The sequence below is a fragment of the Podarcis vaucheri genome (assembly GCF_965113315.1).
Source record: "Podarcis vaucheri genome assembly, chromosome: 7".
In the NCBI taxonomy this organism is placed as follows: Eukaryota; Metazoa; Chordata; class Lepidosauria; order Squamata; family Lacertidae; genus Podarcis; species Podarcis vaucheri.
The window spans coordinates 40,549,990-40,573,848 of NC_138765.1; the positions used below are offsets into that span (position 1 = coordinate 40,549,990).

At 40.8% G+C, this 23,859-nt stretch overlaps 1 protein-coding gene and 2 long non-coding RNA genes across 6 annotated transcripts; 1 reads left to right on the forward strand and 2 right to left on the reverse strand.

Annotated features, from left to right (window-relative positions):
* Nucleotides 1-336: 336 nt before the first annotated feature.
* LOC309538206 lies at nucleotides 337-3,042 on the reverse strand. Its single transcript, XR_014222126.1, has 2 exons — nucleotides 1,900-3,042; nucleotides 337-1,002 (listed from the first exon to the last, which is right to left on the reverse strand). It is a non-coding gene; the product is annotated as an uncharacterized lncRNA (long non-coding RNA).
* Nucleotides 3,043-3,241: 199 nt separating this feature from the next.
* Nucleotides 3,242-23,298, forward strand: LSM14A (LSM14A mRNA processing body assembly factor). 4 transcript variants are annotated; one of them, XM_082233493.1, is made up of 10 exons: nucleotides 3,245-3,618; nucleotides 6,202-6,365; nucleotides 9,747-9,879; nucleotides 12,352-12,471; nucleotides 13,777-13,953; nucleotides 14,629-14,694; nucleotides 15,891-16,097; nucleotides 17,653-17,815; nucleotides 19,635-19,875; nucleotides 21,427-23,298. In XM_082233493.1, the coding sequence occupies exons 1-10, from the start codon at nucleotides 3,498-3,500 to the stop codon at nucleotides 21,448-21,450; spliced, it is 1,416 nt and encodes a 471-aa protein (XP_082089619.1). In that variant the 5' UTR covers nucleotides 3,245-3,497; the 3' UTR covers nucleotides 21,451-23,298. The 4 variants fall into 4 exon arrangements, with proteins under 4 accessions (XP_082089621.1, XP_082089622.1, XP_082089619.1 ...); XM_082233494.1 differs by having other exon boundaries at nucleotides 3,246-3,618; nucleotides 15,918-16,097; XM_082233495.1 differs by lacking the exon at nucleotides 12,352-12,471 and having other exon boundaries at nucleotides 3,242-3,618.
* Nucleotides 7,394-9,221, reverse strand: LOC309538212. Its single transcript, XR_014222133.1, has 2 exons — nucleotides 8,412-9,221; nucleotides 7,394-8,371 (listed from the first exon to the last, which is right to left on the reverse strand). It is a non-coding gene; the product is annotated as an uncharacterized lncRNA (long non-coding RNA).
* Nucleotides 23,299-23,859: the final 561 nt, after the last annotated feature.

Here is a 23,859-nt window from a genome sequence, read left to right on the forward strand (position 1 = left end):
CCTTCTTTGATCCTATGACACACACAAAAGGCTTTCGGCCCCTTCCTCTCCTCCCTTCCTGTGGTAGAGATAAACTCATCTCATTCCCATTTTATTGCTTTATTGTTTCCTTTCAAAAGCTCACCTTTTGCATTAATTTTCACAGACTTGCTGTAAGGCTAAGTCCTTTCTTTAAGCCTTTCTTTAAAGGCATAGAACTGGTTTCAGTTTCATCTGGCCTCAAACAAATGAAAGGTTTAAGGGTGGGGGAGCAAATTTCAGCAAAGAAAATTGATAGGTTGCTTGACTGAATTTTCTATTCACTGCACTTTCATAAAAAATACAGCAAGGCGTATGTAGCATTTTTATGACTATTATTAAATTTATTAGTCATTTTTTGTCACATGCAACACTTGGCAGATACTAGACAATGAAAGTTTTGTTATACAAGCCAAATTTAAGATGTTTCTTCTAGGTTGTTTTTTAAAACAAAAACTTTAAAAATTCTTAAACATTTACAGCACGTAAAGCAGCTTTGCAATGGTGTCCTTCAAATGTTTTAGACTACAACTTCCATCAGCTACAGCCAGCAGAGCAGGGGTCATAGTTTGGGGGCTCTCTGATAACTGGAACTGTGTCAGTTTACACCATCTCTTTATGATACACTATTAGTGGGAAAAGGGAAGGACTCATCTGTGAATACAGATCAGCTCTTTCTTCACTGTATCCCCCACTGGCTTTGCCCCTGGTGCCAATGTGGTGTAGTGGTTAAGAGCGGTAGACTCGTAATCTGGTGAACCGGGTTCGCGTCTCCGCTCCTCCACATGCAGCTGCTGGGTGACCTTGGGCTAGTCACACTTCTTTGAAGTCTCTCAGCCTCACTCACCTCACAGAGTGCTTGTTGTGGGGGAAGAAGGGAAAGGAGAATGTTAGCCGCTTTGAGACTCCTTAGGGTAGTGATAAAGCAGGATATCAAATCCAAACTCCTCCTCTTCTTCTTCTTCAATGGTGTTTCACTGACATCTAGCAGAAATTCAACTAGCATAATTTAAGGATAGGACCGCACTCACTGTTAAGTAGGAACTAAAAGCAAGACATTTTTGTGAACCTATGGGCAGTAGCATGGTAACAAAGTGCAGGGTCCCTTTATGAAAGTCACACCCACATCCACTTCTACAATAATCTTATAATTATACAATAATAATAGTTAGGGATGCACTGCCACTATAAATGCAGATCACCATGTGTTGCCATTCAGCTAGATCTAATATTTTCTATGCACATACATAGGCAAATGATTTGGAGTGCTGCAATATCTTATTTCAGAGGGATTTAAGTTGTGTTTTCCTTGAAGTTCCATTGCATGCAACAGAACTTGCACACCTTTTAAAATGAAGCACCTTGTTTTCAGTGTTCCCAAATGCTTAACTTGCAGGAATACAATCCCCCCCACCCTTTCATGGCATGGTTTCAGGGGCCATCCAGATAAATTTTAAGAAGTTATAGAGGTTGATTCCACTTATTTCAATAGCTCATTGCAAAATTTGCTGAAGGGGAATTTGAAAGAGCCCTGTCCTGAGCATGTTTACTAGCAACCTTAGGGCTTACTCCTGAGTTAATATAATTACAAGTGCACATAAGCAGAGCCAGAATGAGCATCCATCTAGTTCAGCATTCTATTCCCCATAGCAGGTGGACAACAAGATGCTTCAGGAAGCCCACAGAGCTCAAAGGCAAAAACCTTCTTCCCCAGCAGTGCCATGAAGTCTAAATACACTAAAGATGCAGAATCATGTGGGTTTCATCAAATGTGAAATATTAACCAATCTCCACACCACAAAGAAATATTTGCTGCAAACAAGAGGCAGATATACTTTCACAAGTATTGTCTATATGGCATGATGGCTCTGCTCTGCTTACATGGTTAGAGGCAGTGGAAGTTCTGAACACCCATTGCTGGAAACTGCAGGAGGGGAGAGAGCTGCCCTTCTACTCAGGTCCTGGTTGTGGAGAGCTGGTTGGCCACTGTGAGAACAGGGTGCTGGACTAGATAGGCCTTATTTGGCCTGATACAGCAGGCTCTTCTTATGTTCTTAGGTTAATGCTACTATCCTTGATGGCTGTGAGGCAGCAATGCTTCTGAAAAACAGTTGCTGGAAGGGAGGGTGTTGAGGCACTTGGATCTTGCTTCCAGGCCTTTCATTCAGGCACTGTGACAAGATGCTGGCCCAGTTGGACCATTGTCTTGATGCAGCAGCCTCTTTTTCCGTTTCCATAAGGCAGGGAAAGGGACGCAGGTGGCGCTGTGGGTAAAACCTCAGTGCCTAGGACTTGCCGATCGCATGGTCGGCGGTTCGAATCCCCGCGGCGGGGTGAGCTCCCGTCGTTCGGTCCCAGCTCCTGCCCACCTAGCAGTTCGAAAGCACTCTTAAGTGCAAGTAGATAAATAGGGACCGCTTTATAGCGGGAAGGTAAATGGCGTTTCCATGTGCTGCGCTGGTGCTGGCTCGCCAGAGCAGCTTCGTCACACTGGCCACGTGACCCGGAAGTGTCTTCGGATAGCGCTGGCTCCCAGCCTCTTAAGCGAGATGAGCACGCAACCCCAGAGTCGGACACAACTGGCCCGTACAGGCAGGGGTACCTTTACCTTTAAGGCAAGGAAAACTGTGGCACTCATGGGGTTGCTGGATTAAGCTCCCATCGTCCCTGACAATAGTGATGCTGGCTGCAGGGGCTGATGGGAGTTGCTAAACATGTGGAGGGCCACAGATGTTCCCCCACCCCCGATATGCAGTACTGTGATCACCCCTCTCTGAAGGAACCTGAGAATGATGGAATTCGTGGGATGACAGCCCGGCGGAGGAAGCCAATCGGCGATTGTTAAAGCGTTGGACTCCAACTCCCAGCAGCCCCTTCCGCCCCAGCCGTACTCAGGGATTATAGGAGTTGTAGTCCAGAATCCTCAGGGAGGCCTACAGGCCTGTTATGAAAGGTTCCAATATAGCGCGGAGCCTCTGCAAGGGAGCGGCCCTGCCCCATTCAGTTAAGCGCGGAGAAGCACACCCTGTCCAGAGCCACCTTGTCCAGGTGTGGCGCGGCCTAGTCAAGGCTTCCTTCGCTCCCGCCCGCTTTATCTCTTGCCTCCTGGCCGCCTCGCGCGCTTTCGTTTTCATCGCGAGATTTGACGTCTTGTTCCCAACATGCATTTCGCGGCTGAGCTGGTGTAGGTGGAGGAGGAAAGGCGAGTCGGGCGCTTTGACGGAGCTGGCGGCGGCCATGTTGGGAGCGTCGGGGCAGCTGTAGCAGTGGAAGCCTGTGTGGCGGGGCGCTGAGCGGCCTTCCGGGCCCAAGCGAGGGGAAGAGCGAGAGGGAAGCGGCCTGGCCTGTGGCGTGAGGGGAAAGGAGGGAGCGGCGGCGGCTGCGAGGCGGCGGAGGCTCCGTCCGAAGCCGGACCCGACCCGGGTGCTAGAGGGGGGCGTGAGGAAGCCTCGAGCCGGGCCTCTGCTTCAGCTGCCGCCATGAGCGGGGGGACGCCGTATATCGGCAGCAAGATCAGCCTGATCTCCAAGGCCGAGATCCGATATGAGGGCATCCTCTACACCATCGACACCGAGAACTCCACGGTGGCTCTCGCGAAGGGTAAGGCGGCCCGGAAAGGAGAAGGTGGCCGGGGCGGGGGGTCTCGGCCTGCTTGGCGGTTGGTTGGGGGCGGGGCACGGAGAGGCCTCAGCCCCCACTTCTCCCCAGTGGAAGTGGGTGGTCGGTTTCGGGGACCCGAGTTGAAATACAAAAGGCACGCCAAGCCTGCAAGGTAGGCGGGGGGTGGAGGCGGAGCTGGAGGCAAGCAAACACGGAATTAAATAAAGATTCCCCTTGGAGATTCGTTGTGCGAGCTTCAATCGACTACCCAGGGGAGGGAGGGTTACTGGTTTCCCGCACAAGAGATGGGTGGTTTGTCTTGAGAAGGTAAGTTGAGATGTAAAGGCACACCACTTCTACAAGGGCGGGGTAGAGTTGGGCGGCAAGGAAACCAGGGTTCAAGCAAAGATGCCTGTAGAATTATCTTAATAAAGAGATGTGTTGTGCGAGGTTCAGTTGGAGATCCCCTAGGAGGGTTAGGGTTGCTGGATGTTATTGCAGCGCCCACTCTAAGCTGAATGTCAAGTATAATCTCCAGATGTTTTGGTAGTATGGCTCATCACAGCCGCACTGGCTGGGGCTGACAGGAGCTGTAGTCCAAAACAATGAGGGTAGCAGGTTGTGGAAGGCTGCCCTAAATAAAACAAATGAGGCAAAAGCAGCTGCATTGTAAGGCACACATTTGGAATAAGTCCCACAGAAGTTGCTGAGGCACATACCTCGGTTACACATACAGCTGGATGAGGCAGTAAACTGAGTTTGTTAAGTTCTGCTACAGGAGTACACCTCAGGGAATATACTGTATATCTATTCATCCAAGTGAAATCATCCCAGTGAAAAGAATACTGTGTGCTAAAACTCCCTTTGTTTCTCCCTTATACTTTTAAAACTGCCTCAATAACAGTACATCAGGGAGCATTTTTTTAAAGTGTCATTTATTTTACACTGCCATGCTGAAGTCTTACTGCCCATTATGCCACCTCAGAACTCTTACCACTTTGGTTCCACCTTGTTCTGCTTACTTTCCATAAACTTGCTTGGAGCATGCTTGTTGACTGTTTTTACTGCAATACAAGGTGATGCACATGTGCACCCAGATATTTCTACAACTCACATCATTCCCGACCACTAACCCTGCTGGCTGAGGCTGATGAGAATCTGAATGCAACATCTGGAGGGCCACAGGTTAGCGCCCTGCCCTAAGAAGACTGTATAATTTTATGCATATTGTTTTCAACTAAGAATGTGCAGACATCTTTCAGAAGAGAAGTGGGGGTCCCTTGGTGCCAGCTATTTAAATGAAAACACCATAGGTTTCACATAGTTTGACAAAAATTAGGCAACCAAAACCAATTTTTGGCCTACAACTCCCATGATCCCCAGCTAGCAGGACCAGTGGTCAGGGATGCTGGGAATTTTAGTCTCAAAACATCTGGAGGGCCGAAGTTGAGGGAGCCTGATGTAAAGCCAAATTTCATAGAGTCAAAACACACTGGATTCAGTGGTGGGTGGGATTACCAAAGTCTTTTTTCACAGAAGTCTGCTGTCTTTTTAATTTTTAAAAAATGCCAAGCATGTAAAGCTGAATGTGCACAAGTTCCATCCACATTACTTGTAAGTTACCTGTGTATTCAAAGAAGTATTTGGCAGAAATGAGAAATGTGGGCTACTTTTGTTAAGTTAAGATTGTTACACAGTATCTAATACACCTTAAAATTTTTCTTAGACACTGCACATAATCTTAGCCAAAAGCTAAAAATGCATAGAAGTGCCTTTTTTTGTATCTTCATATCAAACAAATCAAACTGAGCCTCATACAATTTCATCTCATTTGTGAACAAAGTGTTTGCTTTCTATTTTCCTTGTCTATTTTCTTGCTTCTGCACTTCAGTACTGCTTACAAGGCACATAAACTAGAAATTCTTAAGATTGTCCCTCGTTCATTATGATCCTTTTCATCTCATTATGCTTAACCTTATGTATGCCTCCGTCCTTTATGCATTATTCCATCGAGACCTACCTCAGCATAGAACTCATTGAAATTAAACCTGCAAAGCTTTCCATTTTTCTTATGGGCCAAGATGACCTTTGCTTGTGTGTGTGTGCCTATCACTGAACTATGACTCCTCCCTAATTCAGGCTCTGCTTCCCCTCAACACACCTTGCCATAGTAACATTAGTAACTAACTTCGCCAGATGCCCCTTTCTCTGCCCCCTCCTTTTCTGGGCAAACCGCTGCCCATTCTGCATTATTTAGGCTACCATGCAAAACAGTGCCTTCAGACGATCACCCAGGGAATTTACAGATTACCTGCTTTTGTGTAAGCTTGTATGAAGTAAATCAAGAAAAATGACTTGCTGACCTTTTAATGCAAATAGACTTGATCTGAATGAATTCAGCTGACTTAGGGGGGGAGTGCTCTTTTGAAAGTATCAGTGTAGTGAACCTAATGAATATTCAGCTGCACTTTGTCACATGATGCGTTAGACTAAACTGATGCAAACTTTTTACTTGTCTATGTGTAAATATTATGAGAAAGTATTGCATGATACATGATAAAATTTGTTTGTTTTTTCCTGCAGTTCGTTCTTTTGGTACAGAAGATAGACCAACTGATCGGCCTATACCACCTCGTGATGAAGTATTTGAATACATTATATTCCGTGGCAGTGATATCAAGGATTTAACCGTTTGTGAACCACCCAAGCCACAGTGTTCTCTGCCCCAGGATCCAGCTATCGTTCAGGTATAGTCACCATGTAGCAGTTGTAGCTTTAGCTATGTCTAGTTATACACTGTGATCAGTTTTGGTGTGTATATACCTGAAACTATATGATCTGGATCATCTTATATTGTTTAGGGGGGGAGTTATTTATATGTGTTCAAGAGATTTTCCACAAAGTTATTAATGACAAAATTTATATTAACATAAGAAGAGCCGTGGTGGATCCAACCAAAGGCCCATCTAGTCCAGCATCCTTTTCTCACAGTGGCCAACCAGATTTCCCACTGAGAGGCCTGCAAACAGCACCTGAGCGCAACAGCACTCTCCCAATTGTGATTCCCAGCAGCTGGCATTTAGTAGCTTATTACCTCCATTGCTGGCATCTCTAGCAGCCATTGATTGCCTTATTCACTATGAATTTCTCTAATCCTCTCTTAAAGCCATCCAAATTGATGGCCATCACTATTTCTTGTGGGAGTGAATTCCATCGTTTAACAAGCCCCTATGTGAACAAGTACTTTCTTTTGTCTCTCCTGAAACTTCCAGCCTTCAGTTTCATTGAATGGTTCCAGGTTCTAGTATTATGAAATACTTTCTCCATAACTTGCACACTCATACTATGTCCAAATTATGCATGATCTTACACATTTCTGTCATGTCCCCTCTTACCTTTTTTTCTGTGCTCAAAAGACGCAATTGTTGCAATCTTTCCTCAGAAAAGTTGCTCTGGCCTCTTAATCATTTTGATTGCCCTTTTCTGAAGCTTTTCCAGCTCTACACTGCCCTTTTTGAGGTATGGCAACTAGAACCATTTGCAGTATTCAAGTGCAATCTCACAATAGATTTGTATAGCAGCATTATGATCTTGACATTTCTATTTTCAATTCCTTTCCTAATGATCCCTAGCATAAAACTTCACCTTTATCACAGCTGCACGCTGGGTCAACATCTTCATCACTATCCACTATGATTCCAAGGACTCATTCCTGGACAGTTGCTGATGGTTCAACCCCCATTAGAATATATGTTAAATTAGGGGGAAATTGGGATGGTTGTTTTTTGTTGGTTTTTTTGCCCCAATATGCATCACTTTACACTGCTTACATTGAATTGCATTTGCCATTTTACTACTATTCACCTAATTTGGAGAGAACCTTTTGAAGCAATTCCCGATCCCTTTTTGTTTTAACCCCCAATTTGGTACCATCTGCAAACTTAGCTATGCCACTGCTTACGCCTACTCCAGATCATTTAGGGACGGGTTAAAATGCACAGATCCCAATACCAGTCCTTGGGGATTCTACTTTCTACATCCGTCCATTGACAGAACTGTCCATTTATTCTTGCTAGTTACTCATCCATAAGAGGACCTCTCCTCCAATTTTATGATTGCTAAGATTACTCACGAGACTTTAGTGAAGGACTTAATCAAAAGCTTTTTGAAAGTCTAAATACAAAACATTAACTGGATCACCTCTACATGCTTGTTGACTCCATGAATGAAATCTTAATAGGTTAATGAGACAGAACCTACTCTTGCAGAAGCCATGCTGGTTCTTCAGCAAGACCTGTTCTTTGATATTCTTCATAATTCTATCTTTTATAATGCTTTCCTAGAACAGACATGCTAACCCGTCTATAGTTTCACAGATCCCTTCTGAATCCCCTTTTAAAATTTGTTATATTGCTCACTTTACAGTCCTCAAGGTAATAAAGAACTCAAGATTGAAACTGATGATCTTCTAACCAAAATATGAAACTTGTAGCTCTTGGGAAGATCCTATCCTGATCGTGTAGTTTCTCAGTTTTAATTTTTCAAGCCCTATAATTTTATCTCTTATCACCACTGTTTTCCTCAGTTCCTTAGACTCCTTTTTTGAGAAAGTTTCGTTCAGGCACAGGGATTGGCCTACATCATCTGCTATGAATACAGATGCAAAGAATTTGTTGAGTTTCTCTGCCAAACTCCTTGAGCACATATTTGACTTGCTTGTTATCCAGATGTCCAGCTGCCTCCCAGCTGGTCTCTTCTAATGTATGTAAATGATGTGTTGTTGGTGATTGTACAGATGGCAACCATTTTGCATGGGGTTTCTGTTCCTAACCCCCGTGTGCATCAGCGAAGTGTGCATAAGCCCATTCGGGCCCATCCCTGTTCAGCCCTCTTCTGGGTACTAAAGGAGCTGTGCATCAGTGGTCACACAACATTTGGACACACACAAAACATTGTCATTGCCTGTAAGATTTTAAAGAGACAGGCTCCTCAAGTTTTTTTCTCTTCCCTTTTGCCAGCCTTTGTATTATTTTTGTTGTTCTCCAAATTTGAACCAGACCCTTCATTTTCTGAAGGAAGCGTTCTTGTCTCCAGTAGGTTCCTTCACTCTGTTAACCACGCTGCCATCCTTTTGGCCATGGTTGTATCTTTCCTGGTCTGCAGTATACATTTTATCTCAGCTTCTATTAAACCTTTTCATTTTCCCTTTCTACTTCCTTTTTACCAGCCCTCTCATTTTGGGGAAGTTTCCTCTTTTAAAGTCAAATGTGACTGTGTTTGAATTTCTTGGCAATTATTCACCTGTTGAATTTTATAGCAGTCAGTTCAACAACAGTTTCATTTTGCAACATGTCCCGGGTGCCACTTAAGTCCAACGTTTGCTACCTTTCTGATTGTTTCCATGACCAACTGTTATACAGCACAATCATTTACACTACCTAGAAATTTTAGCCCATATTTCTAATAGGATAGGTTACAATCGTGTTTTCAATAAAAACACCAGCCAGATGGGTGGGATATAAATGTTACTTATTAATAATAAGCAGCAGTCTGTCTTTGATTTTTGCCATTGCATCAAGCATACACTACAGAGGTGTTATTATTATTATTATTTATACCCTGCCCATCTGGCTGGGTTTCCCCAGCCACTCTGGGCAGCTTACAACATAATTAAAAACATAATAAAAACATCAATCCTTAAAAACTTCTCTAAACAGGGTTGCCTTCAGATGTCTTCTAAAAGTCAGGTAGTTGTTTATTTCCTTGACATCTGATGACATCTGATGGGAGGGTGTTCCACAGGGAAGGTGCCACTACTGAGAAGGCCCTCTGCCTGGTTCCCTGTAATTTCGCTTCTCGCAGTGAAGGGACCAGCAGAACTAGTTATTGCATTTTGGATGATCCATGCCATTCTCAGTATTGAAATGGCTATATTATCTGGAAAATAAGCACACATTTGGTAAATAAATTCATTTTCTTATACCAGTTGGAATGTGTTGTATTTCTCACTTCCTAATGCAACCCAGTTCAAGAAAGGGTCTTGTACTCTGATTTTATTGCTAACTTTATGCAGCATGATAATTGTTTTTTCTGCTTTGATAGTCTTCCATGAATGTGGTTTTCTTTAGTCCTCTCTAGGATCGTCTTCTACTTCTTCATTCCAATCTGTGGGTTCCTATGGTCCTTTTGGCAGAATGCCAGCCTACAGCCAGTTTAGTCCAAGTCCATTAGTGGGCCAGCAATTTGGCGCTGTTGGTGTTGGTATGTTTGCATTTTAAACTTCTTTTCTTGGCAAGCATATAAATGTTAAAATATTTTCAAGTATATACTGTTCCCACCCCATAGGGTAAAATTCACATTTACTGAGTTGATATAATGAAAACATGTGTACCCAAGAAGGCCACATTCCCCAGGCCACCCTCCTACCTACCCCTCAATAATTTCTCCTTTGCAAGCTTCACTAAAGTGGACAGTGTGTTCTTTGGCTGCTGCTATTTTCTTTCCTCTTGTGCAGGACACATTTGTGACCAAGTAGGCACACAGTAGTCCATGGTAAACCCATTTTGGTAAATGTTTTCATTTTGGAAGATCTGCTTTATAAGACTGTCAGAGTTGATGGCAGTTCTTTGGGGTACTTGGAATCTTGTTTACAATGAAGATAAAAGGGGTTACCTGTAGGAGCAACATTGGGACATATGTGAGTTCATCTCCATTGTGCAGCTTGATGTAGTTCAACCCAGTGGCAGCTGATGCTCAGGAGCAAAAACTGCAGTCCTTAAAGCATACTAAACTGCTAGCACATTTGCAAAGCTAAGCAGGATCTAGTATAGTTTCAAATTGGATGGGGGGCTGTGTGCTGAGATTCTTGGTTTACTGTGTTTAAAGCATCTTTGGTGGAAAGATGGTGGGAGGCAAGAGCATATCTGCTTCATTCTTGGATGGACTGAAATTTCCTAGATGCCCGGTGTGAAAATAGGAGTATACATGTCTCCCCACTTATGTGTGTTCGACTCATGCGCAATGGCATATGTGTGTGGCGCCAGGAAATAATTAAATACATTGATTTAAACTGCAAAAGAGTATGAAAAGAGCAAAAACAGCACAAAAAGAATGAGAAAACTGCAAAAATGTCACAAGAAGAGCAGGAAAACAGCTAGTAATCCCAGTAGCCTTTCCGCTGACCTTTGAGGCTTGTGGGGAGTTGGCGTTTGAGAGGGAGGTCTGGAGGGAGCAGTTTTAGCAGAGAGGCGATTACAAGCTTTTTAGATCGTGTTACCCACTGTACACAATTTCACGTATATGCACGGTCCCTGCGAACGTTACCCCCGTATAAGTGGGGATACAGCTGTAAGCAAAAGTAAAACTACACTGTCAGGTTCACTTTTCCACATTTATAAATATTGGACTCTGGCCAAATCCAATAAATTGTAAACATCTGAGTATTGTGAACACTTTGCTTTCTCTTTACTAGTTTTGTCTAGTAAGCATTGTCCTGTGGGTGGGAAACAAGAATTTCACCAGGCATGTCACTGGACATCTCAGCATCAGGTTCCAGTTTGTAAAGTGGTTTTGTTCAGAAGTTGCTAAGCTGTGGTGTGAACCTAGTAAGAGTTTAAAGTGTGCTCCATGACTATGGGAGAGGTTATCTGGGCTATAGCTTCAGGAAGTTAAAATTTTATAGCTAATCATAGCATATTGCTGATGATGGTCTCCTCTAATCTTTCTTTAAACAACTTTATGTGCAGTGTATATGTTTAGAGAGATACCACATTAGAATAAATAGATCAAAGATTACTTTCAAATAGCTTTGAGGGAGAAGAGCAGCCCAAGTTTAACAGTCTTATTAGCTTGATGTTATCTGTAGGGAATATGTGAATAGGTACACTGGCTCACTTTGCTGTCTGATCGCAGTAATAACATAAAGGAGAAGAATAAAACAAGGGCATAATAGCAAGATAAATGGATTGTTTAAAAACAGTAAAAATATCATGAGACAGACTGCCATAGTTAATTTGTGAATATAATTTATTTAATATTGTACTTCCATGGAGAACTTTTTGCCAACTATAAATGCAGTTTTGGAGATGGCAACTAGTAAACTGTAATTTCAGTTCATGCTTCTCAAATTTTGGCCACAAGTGAATTTGGAGATCTATCCCAAGTCTCTTTCACCAACAGCAGCCTTCTTGTCAGCTGAGCTGAAATAGTTACCATATGTTTCACATGTGGTTCAGCTGAGTGTGGTGTATTTGTACTTATACGCAACCACTTACTCTGCATATACTTTGACATCTCTGCAGATTTCTGATGTTAATAAAACACTTTTCTTTATTCAGAAAATTAGCACAGACATGATCACATAATTGTTTGTAGCTATTGCGAAGTGGTTTTGGTATTTCTTAGCTGCTTTAATAAAATTTTTCATCTTTTATTTGTCACATGAGTTAGTTAACATTTGGGTCAGTTGGCTTTAGTCTTAGAGTGGTTTAGCCCCCTTAGCCTTACAAAGACTATTAACATTTTTAGAACCATGCAGCTTTTCCTGAGGAGTACTTAGTAGTAGTGGCTAAGGGTCACTAATGGAGAACTCTCAGAATCCTTGTATAATTGTTAGAGCTGCTTGAGGCAAAACAAGGGTAGCTGCACATTTTGGTACATTGAAGTTCATTGACAGTGCTGCAAGTGTAGCCTTGCACCACAGGGGCTTGACATCTATTTTCTGACTTCATGCAGGAAGTTCACTGACATCTTTTGGAACTGAAACTTCAGCCAACGCTAACTTGTCCCAAAGCAGCGCAGTTGGTTCCACTTTTACAACTGATGCAAGGTCATTAAAAACACAGCTCTCACAAGGTAAAGGCTGGTGGTGTCAGTCAGATTCTTGATCTTTTTGATTAAGAAGGTGAATGCATTGCCATAGTGTTTTGTTCAATTGTGAAATATATTCCTTTTCTGGTTTACCACAACATGCATTAGCTGTAATGGACCTCAGTTTCTTGTGCTGCCTCTTCACCTTTCCTGCCATGTTGCAAGAAGGAAGACTTGGTAGCTTTTAATTCTGCTTTCCTTGAATCACTGCTTTATTGTGTTTCCCAAACCAGGTATTGTGATTTATTTAAAAAAATTAATTGGTTGGAGCAAGCCAACTTCTGAAACCATGATTTGAATGTGTCTTTTTTTGAAATTGGCTAAAGTTTTTAGTAAACTACGAAAAGTTGAGATTCAAGAAAAGTGTGGGGAGGGGAGCTTCCAAAGTCCTCCCTGTTGCATGAAGGATAAGGAGACCACATGCGATACTTCAGTTTGTTGAGCCTGTTGTGATGAACCGTTGTTAGTGTGATATGCAAACATGTCACAGGAGGAATGCACTAGCCAAAGACTCATGGCAACACCTTCCTGCTCATGCATGTATTGCTAAGCCATGATTTAGCATGACATGTGAACCACACTTCTGCTTCTTTGTGCAGAGTTAGCCTTGTCTCCTATCACTGAAAGTGAGCTTGTGTTCCAAGTTGCTTGAATAATCATTTAGGTGTATTCTGCTAGTGGGGACAATAAGTCTCAACCCCTGGGGGTCATTATGATTTTTCTTCCAAACAGACTACTATGTGATGCCAGTGTTTGTTTTTTGGCTTGCAAGCTATGAACCTAGAGCAAAGCCAGAGATTATGGCTTGCTTTGGCTAGGGAGGAACATTGTCTGCATTAATAACAAGCCGTTAAACATGGTTTATAGTGGCATCCAAACTGGGCCACTGACTCTTGGACGGAAGCTGATAAATAAAAAGATCTGCCTCACCTAAACAGCTAAATTAGATACTATTTCAATATCTATTTTTTCTGCATCCATACTACTCACTGTTAATGCTTATTTTATTTTAAGAAATCATGGCATCTAAGGGAGTAGCTGCAGTTCTAGGTGACAGACATTTGCTAATAACTGCATTGGTAAAGATGAGCTCTCTCACCCTGTTTTTCCTTTGAAAATTGAGGGAGAATCAATGTATATATGTGACCTAAGTCTTGGGTTAGTGGAGCTAAAGTTGCAAAAACATTTCCTCTTTGGACATAGTTGTCTTGACTAGGGAAAGCAGATAATTGACTTCAAAGTAATACTTATGCTAAAGTTGGGCATAAGATGTTGTCATTTCTGTTTCAGGTCGCTCAAGTCCTTCGTTAGACCATTTGAGAAAGAGCCCAACCCTGGAGCAGGCAGTACAAACAGCAGGAACCCACTTATCTGCTTCAGCACCAGTTGGGAGAAGGAGTCCTGTTTCAGCCAGACCTCAAGGGTCTGCTAGTCAAAAATCATTGGAAAATCAGGAGCACAGAAGAGGTAGAACTTGGCCTTTGGACCTTGATTATTTTAAGCTCTGCTGATACTTCTTGCCAAAGTGAAAAAGCTGTTCTTTGCAAGTGACTTAGCAATTGCTTTTGTCAAAGTTTGGATTCAAAGTTTGAAACCCATATGTCTATTTTAAAAGTTCAGGGTCTTGAGTTTGGACAAATTTGTGAGTCTGAAGCATAATAATAATAATAATTTATTATTTACACCCTGCCCATCTGGCTGGGCTTCCCCAGCCACTCTGGGCGGCTTCCAACCAAATATTAAAATACAATAATACATCAAACATTAAAAGCTTCCCTAAACAGGGCTACCTTCAGATGTCTTCTAAAAGTTTGGTAGTTGTTGTTCTCTTTGACATCTGGTGGGAGGGCGTTCCACAGGGTGGGCACCACTACCGAGAATACCCTGCAGTAAAATGGCATGGCTTGCAGTAAGGTGAGGCTTATGCCTGAATGCTTCTATTGTGGGTTAGGGAAATATATCTGTCAGCATAGGAGTCTCCGCTTGCTTGGCAAGCAGGGTTAACTTGTGGGGTTCCCCACACACACACTCTTCTCAGAGGGCAGTACTGCCCTGATGCAGCCCTTAGAGATTTTTTTTCCTTGCAGTTAGTATACAGAAAATGAAAAATAACAAAATGTTCTTTGCGTTCTTTGTTCTTAGCTGAAGCACACAAGATTTCAAGATCTGAAGCAGAGCATCTGAGAAATGAAAACAAACGTCAAATGGGTAAACTGAATTCTTTTTGGAAAGGATAAAAACTCTAGTGCTTTTTAAAAGTCACTTTTGTTGAAACAGACCCAAATATAGGAAACTAGTTCAAACTGCAGTTAGTTGGGGGAAAAACAAAAATCAAATGATGTTCTAATTAACTGGCCTAAACAAACCACAGTTCCTGTGCTTGAGCTTAAAAGGATAGTGCAATTTGTTTCAAACAGCAAAAAGAAGTACCTCCTTTCTCATGCACAGGGGATAGGTGAGGTGCAGCATTCACAAGCCTAGCACCTGTGGCTATGTGTTCTCATAATGGGAAACCATTATTTCATTTACTTCTGAACTGAGTCACTGTGACAAATGTTTATGACCCTCTAGCGAAATAGATAAGCAATGGGTTTAAAATAAAAAAAGAAAGGATTTGGTCTTGTGGGATTGATTGTTGCAGGACGTCAGAGCCTTTTAAAGGGTTAGTTTTACACAGTGTACAGTGGTACCTCGGTTTTCGAACGTAATCTGTTTCGGAAGACTGTTTGAGTTCTGAAACGTTCGAAAACCCAAAACTCAAAAGCCTCAATACGGAAGCCACGTGGCATGTTCGACTTCCAAGGCGTGTTCGAAAACCGAAATGTTAAAAAACGGAGACATTCGAAAACTAAGGTACCACTGTATAGTTAAAAACTATGTTGCCCTGGGTTCCTTTGGGAAGAAAGGCAGGGTATAAGCTTAATAAATAAACAAACTCTAGAATTATATCACAAGATGTAGTGATGGCTGCCAACTTTAAAAGTGGATTAGACAAATTCATGGAGAGTAAAGCTATTGGCAGCTTTAGTACTAGTGGCAGCCTGCCTTTGAATTGCAGTTGCTGGGGGACACAAGCAGGAAGGGACTGTTGCACTTGTGTCCTGTTTTGTGGACTTCTTAGAGGCATATGGTTGAACAGTGTGGGAACTGAATGCTGGCCTAGATAAGCCTTTGGCCTGATTCAGCAGAGCTGCTCTTAGGTTATTAGAAGAAGTATATGATGGGGCTTCAAGCTATATAGTGGCGGAAAGCGTAACAATGGAAGATGATATATCTTGATCAGCCGGATGTCTGGTAATCTCAGATGCTTGGCAGACAGAAAGCTCTCCATTTGTCCTATGTATAGTAGTTTTATGTTGCTGCTTACAAGAACAAATCTGAAACTGCAGGTCTTTTGTTTATAGGTCCCTTCAAAACCTATTTTTCCCCAGTTCCAGGTGCACCTTCAGCACGAAGGGGCCGTGGGGGTCACCGGGGAGGCAGAGGAAGATTTGGTATTAGACGGGATGTTCCAATGAAGTTTGAGAAGGACTTTGACTTTGAAAGTGCTAATGCACAATTCAATAAAGAGGAAATAGATCGCGAATTTCACAACAAACTAAAACTGAAAGGTAAGCTGAAATGCTGTTTCAAGGGAATAATGACTGTCTTGTCACCTACAGGTAAACCTGAGCCTTCTATCGAAACGGGATCTAAATGACTGGTAGTTAATGGAAACTAGATGTAATTTGGAAATCTGACTTCTGTTTCAAACACTTTAATCAAAGTTCTTGAAAAAGGAAGGAAAAACCCTTCATACTTGTGCTATCTTATTCTTCATTTTATGTGGAGTTTTGAGTAGGGTTCTTTTTCCTGTAGGGGTTGAGAGTTAAATTAGGCTAATCCTGCAGTGTTTTGAAGTTGTATAGGTTCAAATGAAAAGAGAGATTTCACTTAGATGCATTCAAAGTCTATGGGTATAATTCATTGCTTCCTTTTTCTCTGTTGCTTTTCCTCCTCCCTGAGGTGATCAGAAACATTATGCAAGGGAATGATAAGCAGTGCTGTGTGTATTCCATATTTAGGAAATTAAACTTTTGTTCCCAACCTAGGAAATTCTGGATTCTGCAGTTTGTATATTCTGTAGATTAACTTCCCCTTTCCTTGCATTTTTATTATTTTCTGTAGCCCTAATTTTACTAGCTATGGTAAGAGGCAAAAAGCTACATAGGTGACTGTACCTCAGCCACAGAAAGTTGTCCACAGTTATCACTCTGACCTTGGAGAGAGTCAGCTGGTGATGCTATATGCTTTCCAGCATAAGTTCTGCTTTTTAGGTGCCTTTCAAAGAAACATTTATTTACTCAGATCTTTGGAAGAAACTGAGGTTATACATATTTTGCTAGAGCTATTAGTTTATTTTTACATTAATTTTTATTTTTTATTTTTGTTTTGTAGTTTTATTGTATGGTTTTATATTATGTTGCATGATGCCCCACTATCTCTGGATGATGGATGGTCTAGAACTATAACGATATTAATTATTAATATATGTTCACAGTTTTAAGGAGTAGAATCTTGCATTTTTAATAGGAAGTACTGAGCTCCCTATCAAATTACCTAGACATTATAAAAAAGCACACTCTGCAGTGGGCTGTAATCCTGTGTTCTGCTACTAGCCCTACAATTCATATAATCAAGTATTGCTTGGACAAATCAGCAGTACTTTTTAAAGTTTATGTATGGATGTTCCTGGCAGGATTAAAGTCTTACAAGGAAGGCTTTGCAACAGATATTAAAGGAGTGCTTTTAAAAAGTATACTCCCTTTGTGATTTGCCACATTCTCTTCTGCCACTTCTTTAGTTGCTGTAATTGTGCTGCTCTCATCTTGAAGACAACTTGAGTCATCATCGAAAGTCAGACAGGGAGTGCAGTTTTCCCCTATTTTTACAGCAATGTCTTGTTTGTTGGAGAAGACCGGTAGGAAGGAGAATAGCCAAGAGGGAGAGAGGGGACAGCTGTTGTCTTAACTCACGGCAAGCTATTTTTGTTTGTGCTGATCTATAACATCCTTCTAGGATAGCATTATACTCAAGTCACTTTCTGCTTTTCTTTGAAGATGCATTTTCATTTATTGTTCACTGAGGTTATCCTTTTCCTTTCTTCTCACCCCCTGGATTCGTTAGAAGATAAACCAGAGAAGCCTGTAAATGGGGAAGATAAAGGTGACTCAGGTGTTGATACCCAGAACAGTGAAGGCAATGCAGATGAAGAGGATCCACTTGGACCCAACTGCTATTATGACAAAACCAAGTCTTTCTTTGATAACATTTCCTGTGATGACAATAGGTACCTGATTTGTTTTTTTGGCAGTCCGCTGGGCAAGCAGAAAATATAATTTCCAAATGGCAAGATCCATGGATACTAAAATACAGAATGAAACACTATACCTTATACCTATGTAATGCTGCTACTGCTGCATGCAAAATATTTGGCTTCGTTAACGAAACGAAGTAACAGCTTTGTAATTCAAAGAGGGTTGGATACACTGTAGTTCAGAGAGGTCGAGACTGGCTGCGTTTGTGCATAATGATATACCAGGCCTTCTGTGAATGAGAAGTGTGCTGTATTGTTTTTAACACTTGATTGGGAGCCGCCCAGAGTGGCTGGGGAAACTCAGCCAGATGGGCGGGGTATAAATAATAAATTATTATATATTATTATACTCTCCCAGTTGCTCCTACTTCACTTCTTCCATATAGCCAGGAAGCCTTGACTTCCCATTACTGTATGTTCAAACCAGGGATCATGGTTTATTGGCTTCCTGATCATGGCTTGTTAGGAATTAGCAAACCATAATCCATGATCTTGCAAGGACCAGATTTGTTGGTAAAGATGTGTTTTTAAATTTGCAGTGGATGTTCAAAAGTGAAAACATTGCGGAATCATATATCCCCTTGCATTTCTGGTGTATCTGAGCTCTTGGCAAAGGTTGAGCCTTCCGTAAGACTTGATTATTTTGGCCTTGGATTGATAGAGGAAAGGGGATGTGCTGTAAACCTTTTGTTACTTTTCTATTTGATTTCTTCTTAAGTATCAAACAGGCAGCATTTTGATTTGCATCTATATCAGTAATTTGATAAAGAGGAATCGACTAATTAATTTCACTGAAACTGGATGCAGAGGAGTTGGTATTACTCCCAAAGAATGAAAGGTTCTGTTTTACATGGTGTTCCCTAAGCTAATTTAGTAGGAGCCACTTCAGTGGATCAACATGTCTTAAGGAACAGTAAACTTTTCACTAAAAATATATACAAGACAAGACACCAAAAAAAAGTAACAGAGAAAAAGTAATACAGAGTTGCGGAATGAAATAATAACAGCAAAGAAGTGTACCAAATTACACTCTTGCTCCACTGAAAGCAAATTGTATTTCAATACCCCTGCCATAACAAAAAATGAGAAGCTGGAAGGATATGGGAAGATATCTCCCTGTTCATGTAAGGCAGGCATGTCCAACTCCCAAGAGACTGCAATCTACTCCCCGTATAAAAAAACTGGCAGTGATCTACCCATTGTCATTGCCAAGAGTTGTTGAGTTTATTTTATTTTATTTCGGGGTGGGGAGACCTTGGCAAATTTATTTTATCCTGTTATCTACCAGTGGATCGCGATCGACCGGTTGAATGTGCCTGATGTAAGGGAAACAATTGGCATTGTAATTAGCAGATTTAGCAGCTCCCCAGGCCACCCATCTGTGTCTGGTCAAGCATTCTGATAAAGCTGTGTTCCAGATATTGGCGAGCCATGCCTCACATGGTAAAACATCAGGAGACCTCATGAGGCAAGTGATAACTAATCTGACAGCTGCTAGTAACATTAACCAGGAAATTCTTCACTCAGGCAGCCAATGGGTAATTGGGATGATATAACTTGGTTCTGATTTGAGGAACCGCTTTTTCACTCTTGCCATGCTCTCAATGTAAATGTTCCAAAAGTGGAGTTTGGAATGCCACTCCTGCACAGTGATACTACTGTGCAGTTTCACTGTGTGCATATTAACGTACTAAGCAGCTTGGAAATGTCAAACTGTCTTTGGCGTCAATACTCCTTCTGATGAAAATAATAGTGATCTGGAGTTAGTGTTCCTGTCACTTGCATGTTTCAGAGACCGAAGACCAACCTGGGCTGAAGAAAGAAGACTAAATGCAGAGACATTTGGAATTCCATTGCGTCCAAACCGTGGCCGGGGGGGCTACAGAGGTAGAGGAGGTGGAGGAGGAGTTGGTGGCTTCCGGGGTGGAAGAGGACGTGGAGGCACAAGAGGAAATTATGGCGCCCCTCGAGGATTTCGTGGTGGATTCAGAGGTGGACGTGGCGGCAGAGAATTTGCGGATTTTGAATATAGGGTAATTGCTTACAAACTCTGCTGCAGGGATGGGGAACTGGTGGCCTTCTCACTTGAGGTACTTCAACTCCAGGCCCAGCCAGCAATATGATGGGAGCTGTAGTTCATAACTGCCTAAGAAGGCCACAAGTTCCCCACCCTATATCTGTTGCTTATAGCCATAGGCACTGCATTCAATAATTCCAGAAATAAAAATAACTACAATGCCACACAATCAGAACAAGATATAGCCACTCATTTTTTTGTTAAAAATACAAAAAGTATGACAAAAACCTTGAAAAAACTGCAATAATAGTACATATGTTAAATACTGGGTGAGAGAATAAAAAACAAATCATCTCATAAAATCTCTTCAATACTGGGTATGAGTTTTCTTTGCAGCCATTCAGATTTAGTTAACCTAAAGTGTAGTTCTTTTTATGCATCAATACACTTTTATATATTCTACACAAAAGTATATATGAAGCAAAACTTTCTTGTATATCTTTTTGCCTCCTTTTTTATTCTTAGTGTGAATTTCTACACTGCATACTAGCCATTGAACCACCCTTGGTTAATTTGTTTGGTGGTGGGACAAAAAGTTGCAGACACATCTGTAGATGTAGTTTCTTGTTCTAACATGTCAAAGATTTCTGTCAGCATGAAACGTTTTAACAATTGTTCTCTCGAGCATAGCATCTTTGAAGGCATTAAAATAAAATGTTTTCTTGTATATTCTCTTTCCGATGCAATATTTTTATTTCTTTGGACAACCATATTGTCGTTATTTGTGAGGAAGGATTTTTTAAAAAAATTATGTATAAAAAATACCATGTACAGCTGTTCAAAGAAAATATCAGAGTGGTGTGCAACAATTGTACATAAAACCCATATGCAGTAAAAACCTAATAATAATAATAATAATAATTTTATTTATATCCCGCCCTCCCCAGCCGAAGCCAGGCTCAGGGCGGCTAACAACAATAAAACTGTACAACAGTACAACACAACACTCTACAAGTGATAAGAAAGTTGAACTCTGAAATCAACTTAGTATTGTGGAAAGATGTATTCTTGATTGCCTGCCTGCATAAGCCTGACAGAGTAGAAAAGCAGAAAGGTTTTCAGCAGGTGTTTAAAAGGCACCTTCTGAATCTCTATTGTCAGAGTATTCCACAACTCTGGGCCAATGACACTAAAGGCTTGATTTCTTCTAGTCAAATGAGCCTTGCCAACTTGGGGAACAACCAGTGGCGCTCCTGCAGGTGAGCTCTGTGATTGAGCTGAGATCCGGTGGTCCCTGAGGTACCCTATAGCTGAGTTGGGCTACAGAGGATTCTGCACACAAGAGTAAGCCACTCTTGCAGTGATTTCTAGCTTTACAAGGCATTTCGGAATTGACTTTGCTAACTGGAATTATGACTGATACAATCTAGAGAGATTTGGGCCCCATTTTGAATACTGTTAACGTTGCCTTCTCTAGTTTGAGCCTTTTATCTGTTACTGTTCCTGATTAATTTGACTAAACTGGCATTGGTTGGGAAGTAATTTTTTTTCTTTTTTCTTTTTTTAGAAAGACAACAAAGTTGCTGCATAGCTGAAGTTGAACGCAGGTGGACCTGTAGATCTCCATGATCCAGAGAATGTGTCAGTCTTTGCAAAGAATTGTTAATTTGCTGTAAAACTCGTCACCAGCACTGGGGTTTGTTTTTAATTTCAAAGGGGTATGGAGCAGAACTCTTTTTGGAGAAAAAATGGCCATCTTCAAAAACAATGAGCATTAAATATATTTGAGATAGAAGACTTAAGTAATTTCTTACATAGAGTTAAAATATAAAGCAGTACTTCAGTGGAGTTTTAAAGTATTTTTTTCATCACAAAAAGAATTTATCAAATTGTATTTGATTACTACTGCAGGCTGCAAAGACAATTGTATGCAGAAGGCCGTCAGTACTGTGAGTGTGTTGAGCCAGTGAAGGTTGTTTTTGGAAATCCTTTAATCTCCCTTTTGAGATGGTTGTGCTCTTTGTCAAATAGGGTGCTGGGCAATAGAAAACTTTTTTGTCAGTCAAAAACAATGTAAACACAGTAAATCCTGTTTCTTAGGCAAAGGAAAACTTTTTATAGTTGTAAAATTTCAAGATTATCCCATTGCCAAAGAAACACTAAAGACTTTGTATAGCTGTATAAAAGCAACTAATTTTTTAAGAATAAACATTTTTAAGTCTACAAACCTGCTGGGTTGAAATGCTAAAACACCACACACATTAGTTTTTTTGCAGGGGCGGTTCCTCAGAGCTGTTCAGCTTTAAACTTGTTTGATTTTTATATTTTGACTAAAAATAAACATTTTAGATGTTCTTCCATTATATAAAAACTGGATAAAATAATTCTCTTGCAAGAAATTCATTTTGTAGGTTTTGGCATATTGCAGGATTTGACCAGATTAATGGGCTTTTTTCAAATGAAGACAAACCTCAACACTCATGTCACAATTCACAGTTCATATTAGTGATAACTCTTGAAGTAAAAATGACCCAGGCACACACAAGTTCTTATGTTTCCTTTGATGTGCCCGGAATAAAAATGACATGTCTCCATGTGTTGATTCTTGAAATGTTGACTCTGTTTTAATGTTGACATACTCAATTTAAAAGTGACTATTTAGTGTTTGCAATTGCTTGAGTTTTGATGAACTGTAGCTTGGAGACATTGACTGCTTATTCTTATCCCAACAGTGATTTGGTATGGAGTAAACTTTTGCCAATTCTGAAATACTAGTTATGACTTTTTTGACATTAAGTTATAATTAGAAACAGTAATTTGGTAACTTGTATTTTGTATGTGTGTATGAAAGCCACAGGAATAAAGGGATCCAAAGATTAAACAATTTTTACCTAATTTGCTGATCTTCTTTTGTTTCTCCTTTATGTTCAGTAGTGATAAAATGTGGATAACTGCACTGTTAGAAAATGGGAATATTTAAGTGATAGAATCATAATTTTATATCTTTTTGTATAGCACTATAAGGAAGTATTTTGTAATTGGTTTACTTATGAGGTCAGGTATTTGGAAGCAGTAGAAGTTAGATACTATTGTTTAGTACTATTTTGCATGTTAACAACAATGCCTTTTTGGGATCCACAAATCATGATACTGAGCAGTTTTGATTTATTTTTTTTTAGACAAAAGGCAAGTGCTGTAATGTCGCAATAAGTATGTATACTGTATGAGGTGTCCCAAGTTTATTTAAACCAGATACGTTGTAAATACCAATGAGACATTCTGTGAAGGTATGAATTCGTCTTATCTACCAATCCTTTGGGTTTACTAGTTGGGGTGTGTTTTTACCCCAGTGAAAGGCAGCATGACATACCTTCAGTGTACCTTGCTACAGAAAAATGGGGCTTTTATTTTGAGCCAGAATAAAACAGTTCAATAAAAACTGTCTTTGTGAAAGTTTTTTCTAGCTTTTCCTTGTTTTGTAAACCTGCCCTGAATAGGGTTTGGGGGGGGGGATCCAATTTAATGGTGCTGATTTTGAGTCCATTGTTTAGTATTGTGCAAGTGTATGGGATAAACCCTGTAATTTCCTTTAAGTGTTCTCTTTCATCATACTGTAACCTTTCAACTCTGGAAAGAAATTGGCAGGGCTTATAATTGCGATAGATAAAAATATATATATTTTTAGCAAATTGGAATTTTAAAAGATTTTAGCTATATATTTTTCTCATAAAATTAATATGGTTTTAAATGACATCTGAATACATACATGATCTAAATCTGAATTTGCAACCTCGCAAACTTACTAAATGCACTTTTTGTAAGGAAAGAATGGGGGATAGTACATGTTTTTATATTAAGGCTTGGTACAGAGGGGCAGGAACTCGGGGTCATCACAAACTAGAAAAGTTTTGCCATCTTTTATTTCACTGGGATGATCCACAGTCCTTTTAATGCCCAGCATGAACCTGAATTCTGCAGCTTCTTCACTTTGAAATTATTA

Bases quoted from the DNA above. Each gene is read 5' to 3' on its own strand.
- LSM14A (XM_082233493.1), top strand. From the start codon at position 3,498: ATGAGCGGGGGGACGCCGTATATCGGCAGCAAGATCAGCCTGATCTCC. The intron at 3,619-6,201 runs GTAAGGCGGCCC...TTTTTCCTGCAG, and splicing joins CACGGTGGCTCTCGCGAAGG to TTCGTTCTTTTGGTACAGAA. The intron at 19,876-21,426 runs GTAATTGCTTAC...TTCTTTTTTTAG, and splicing joins TTGCGGATTTTGAATATAGG to AAAGACAACAAAGTTGCTGC.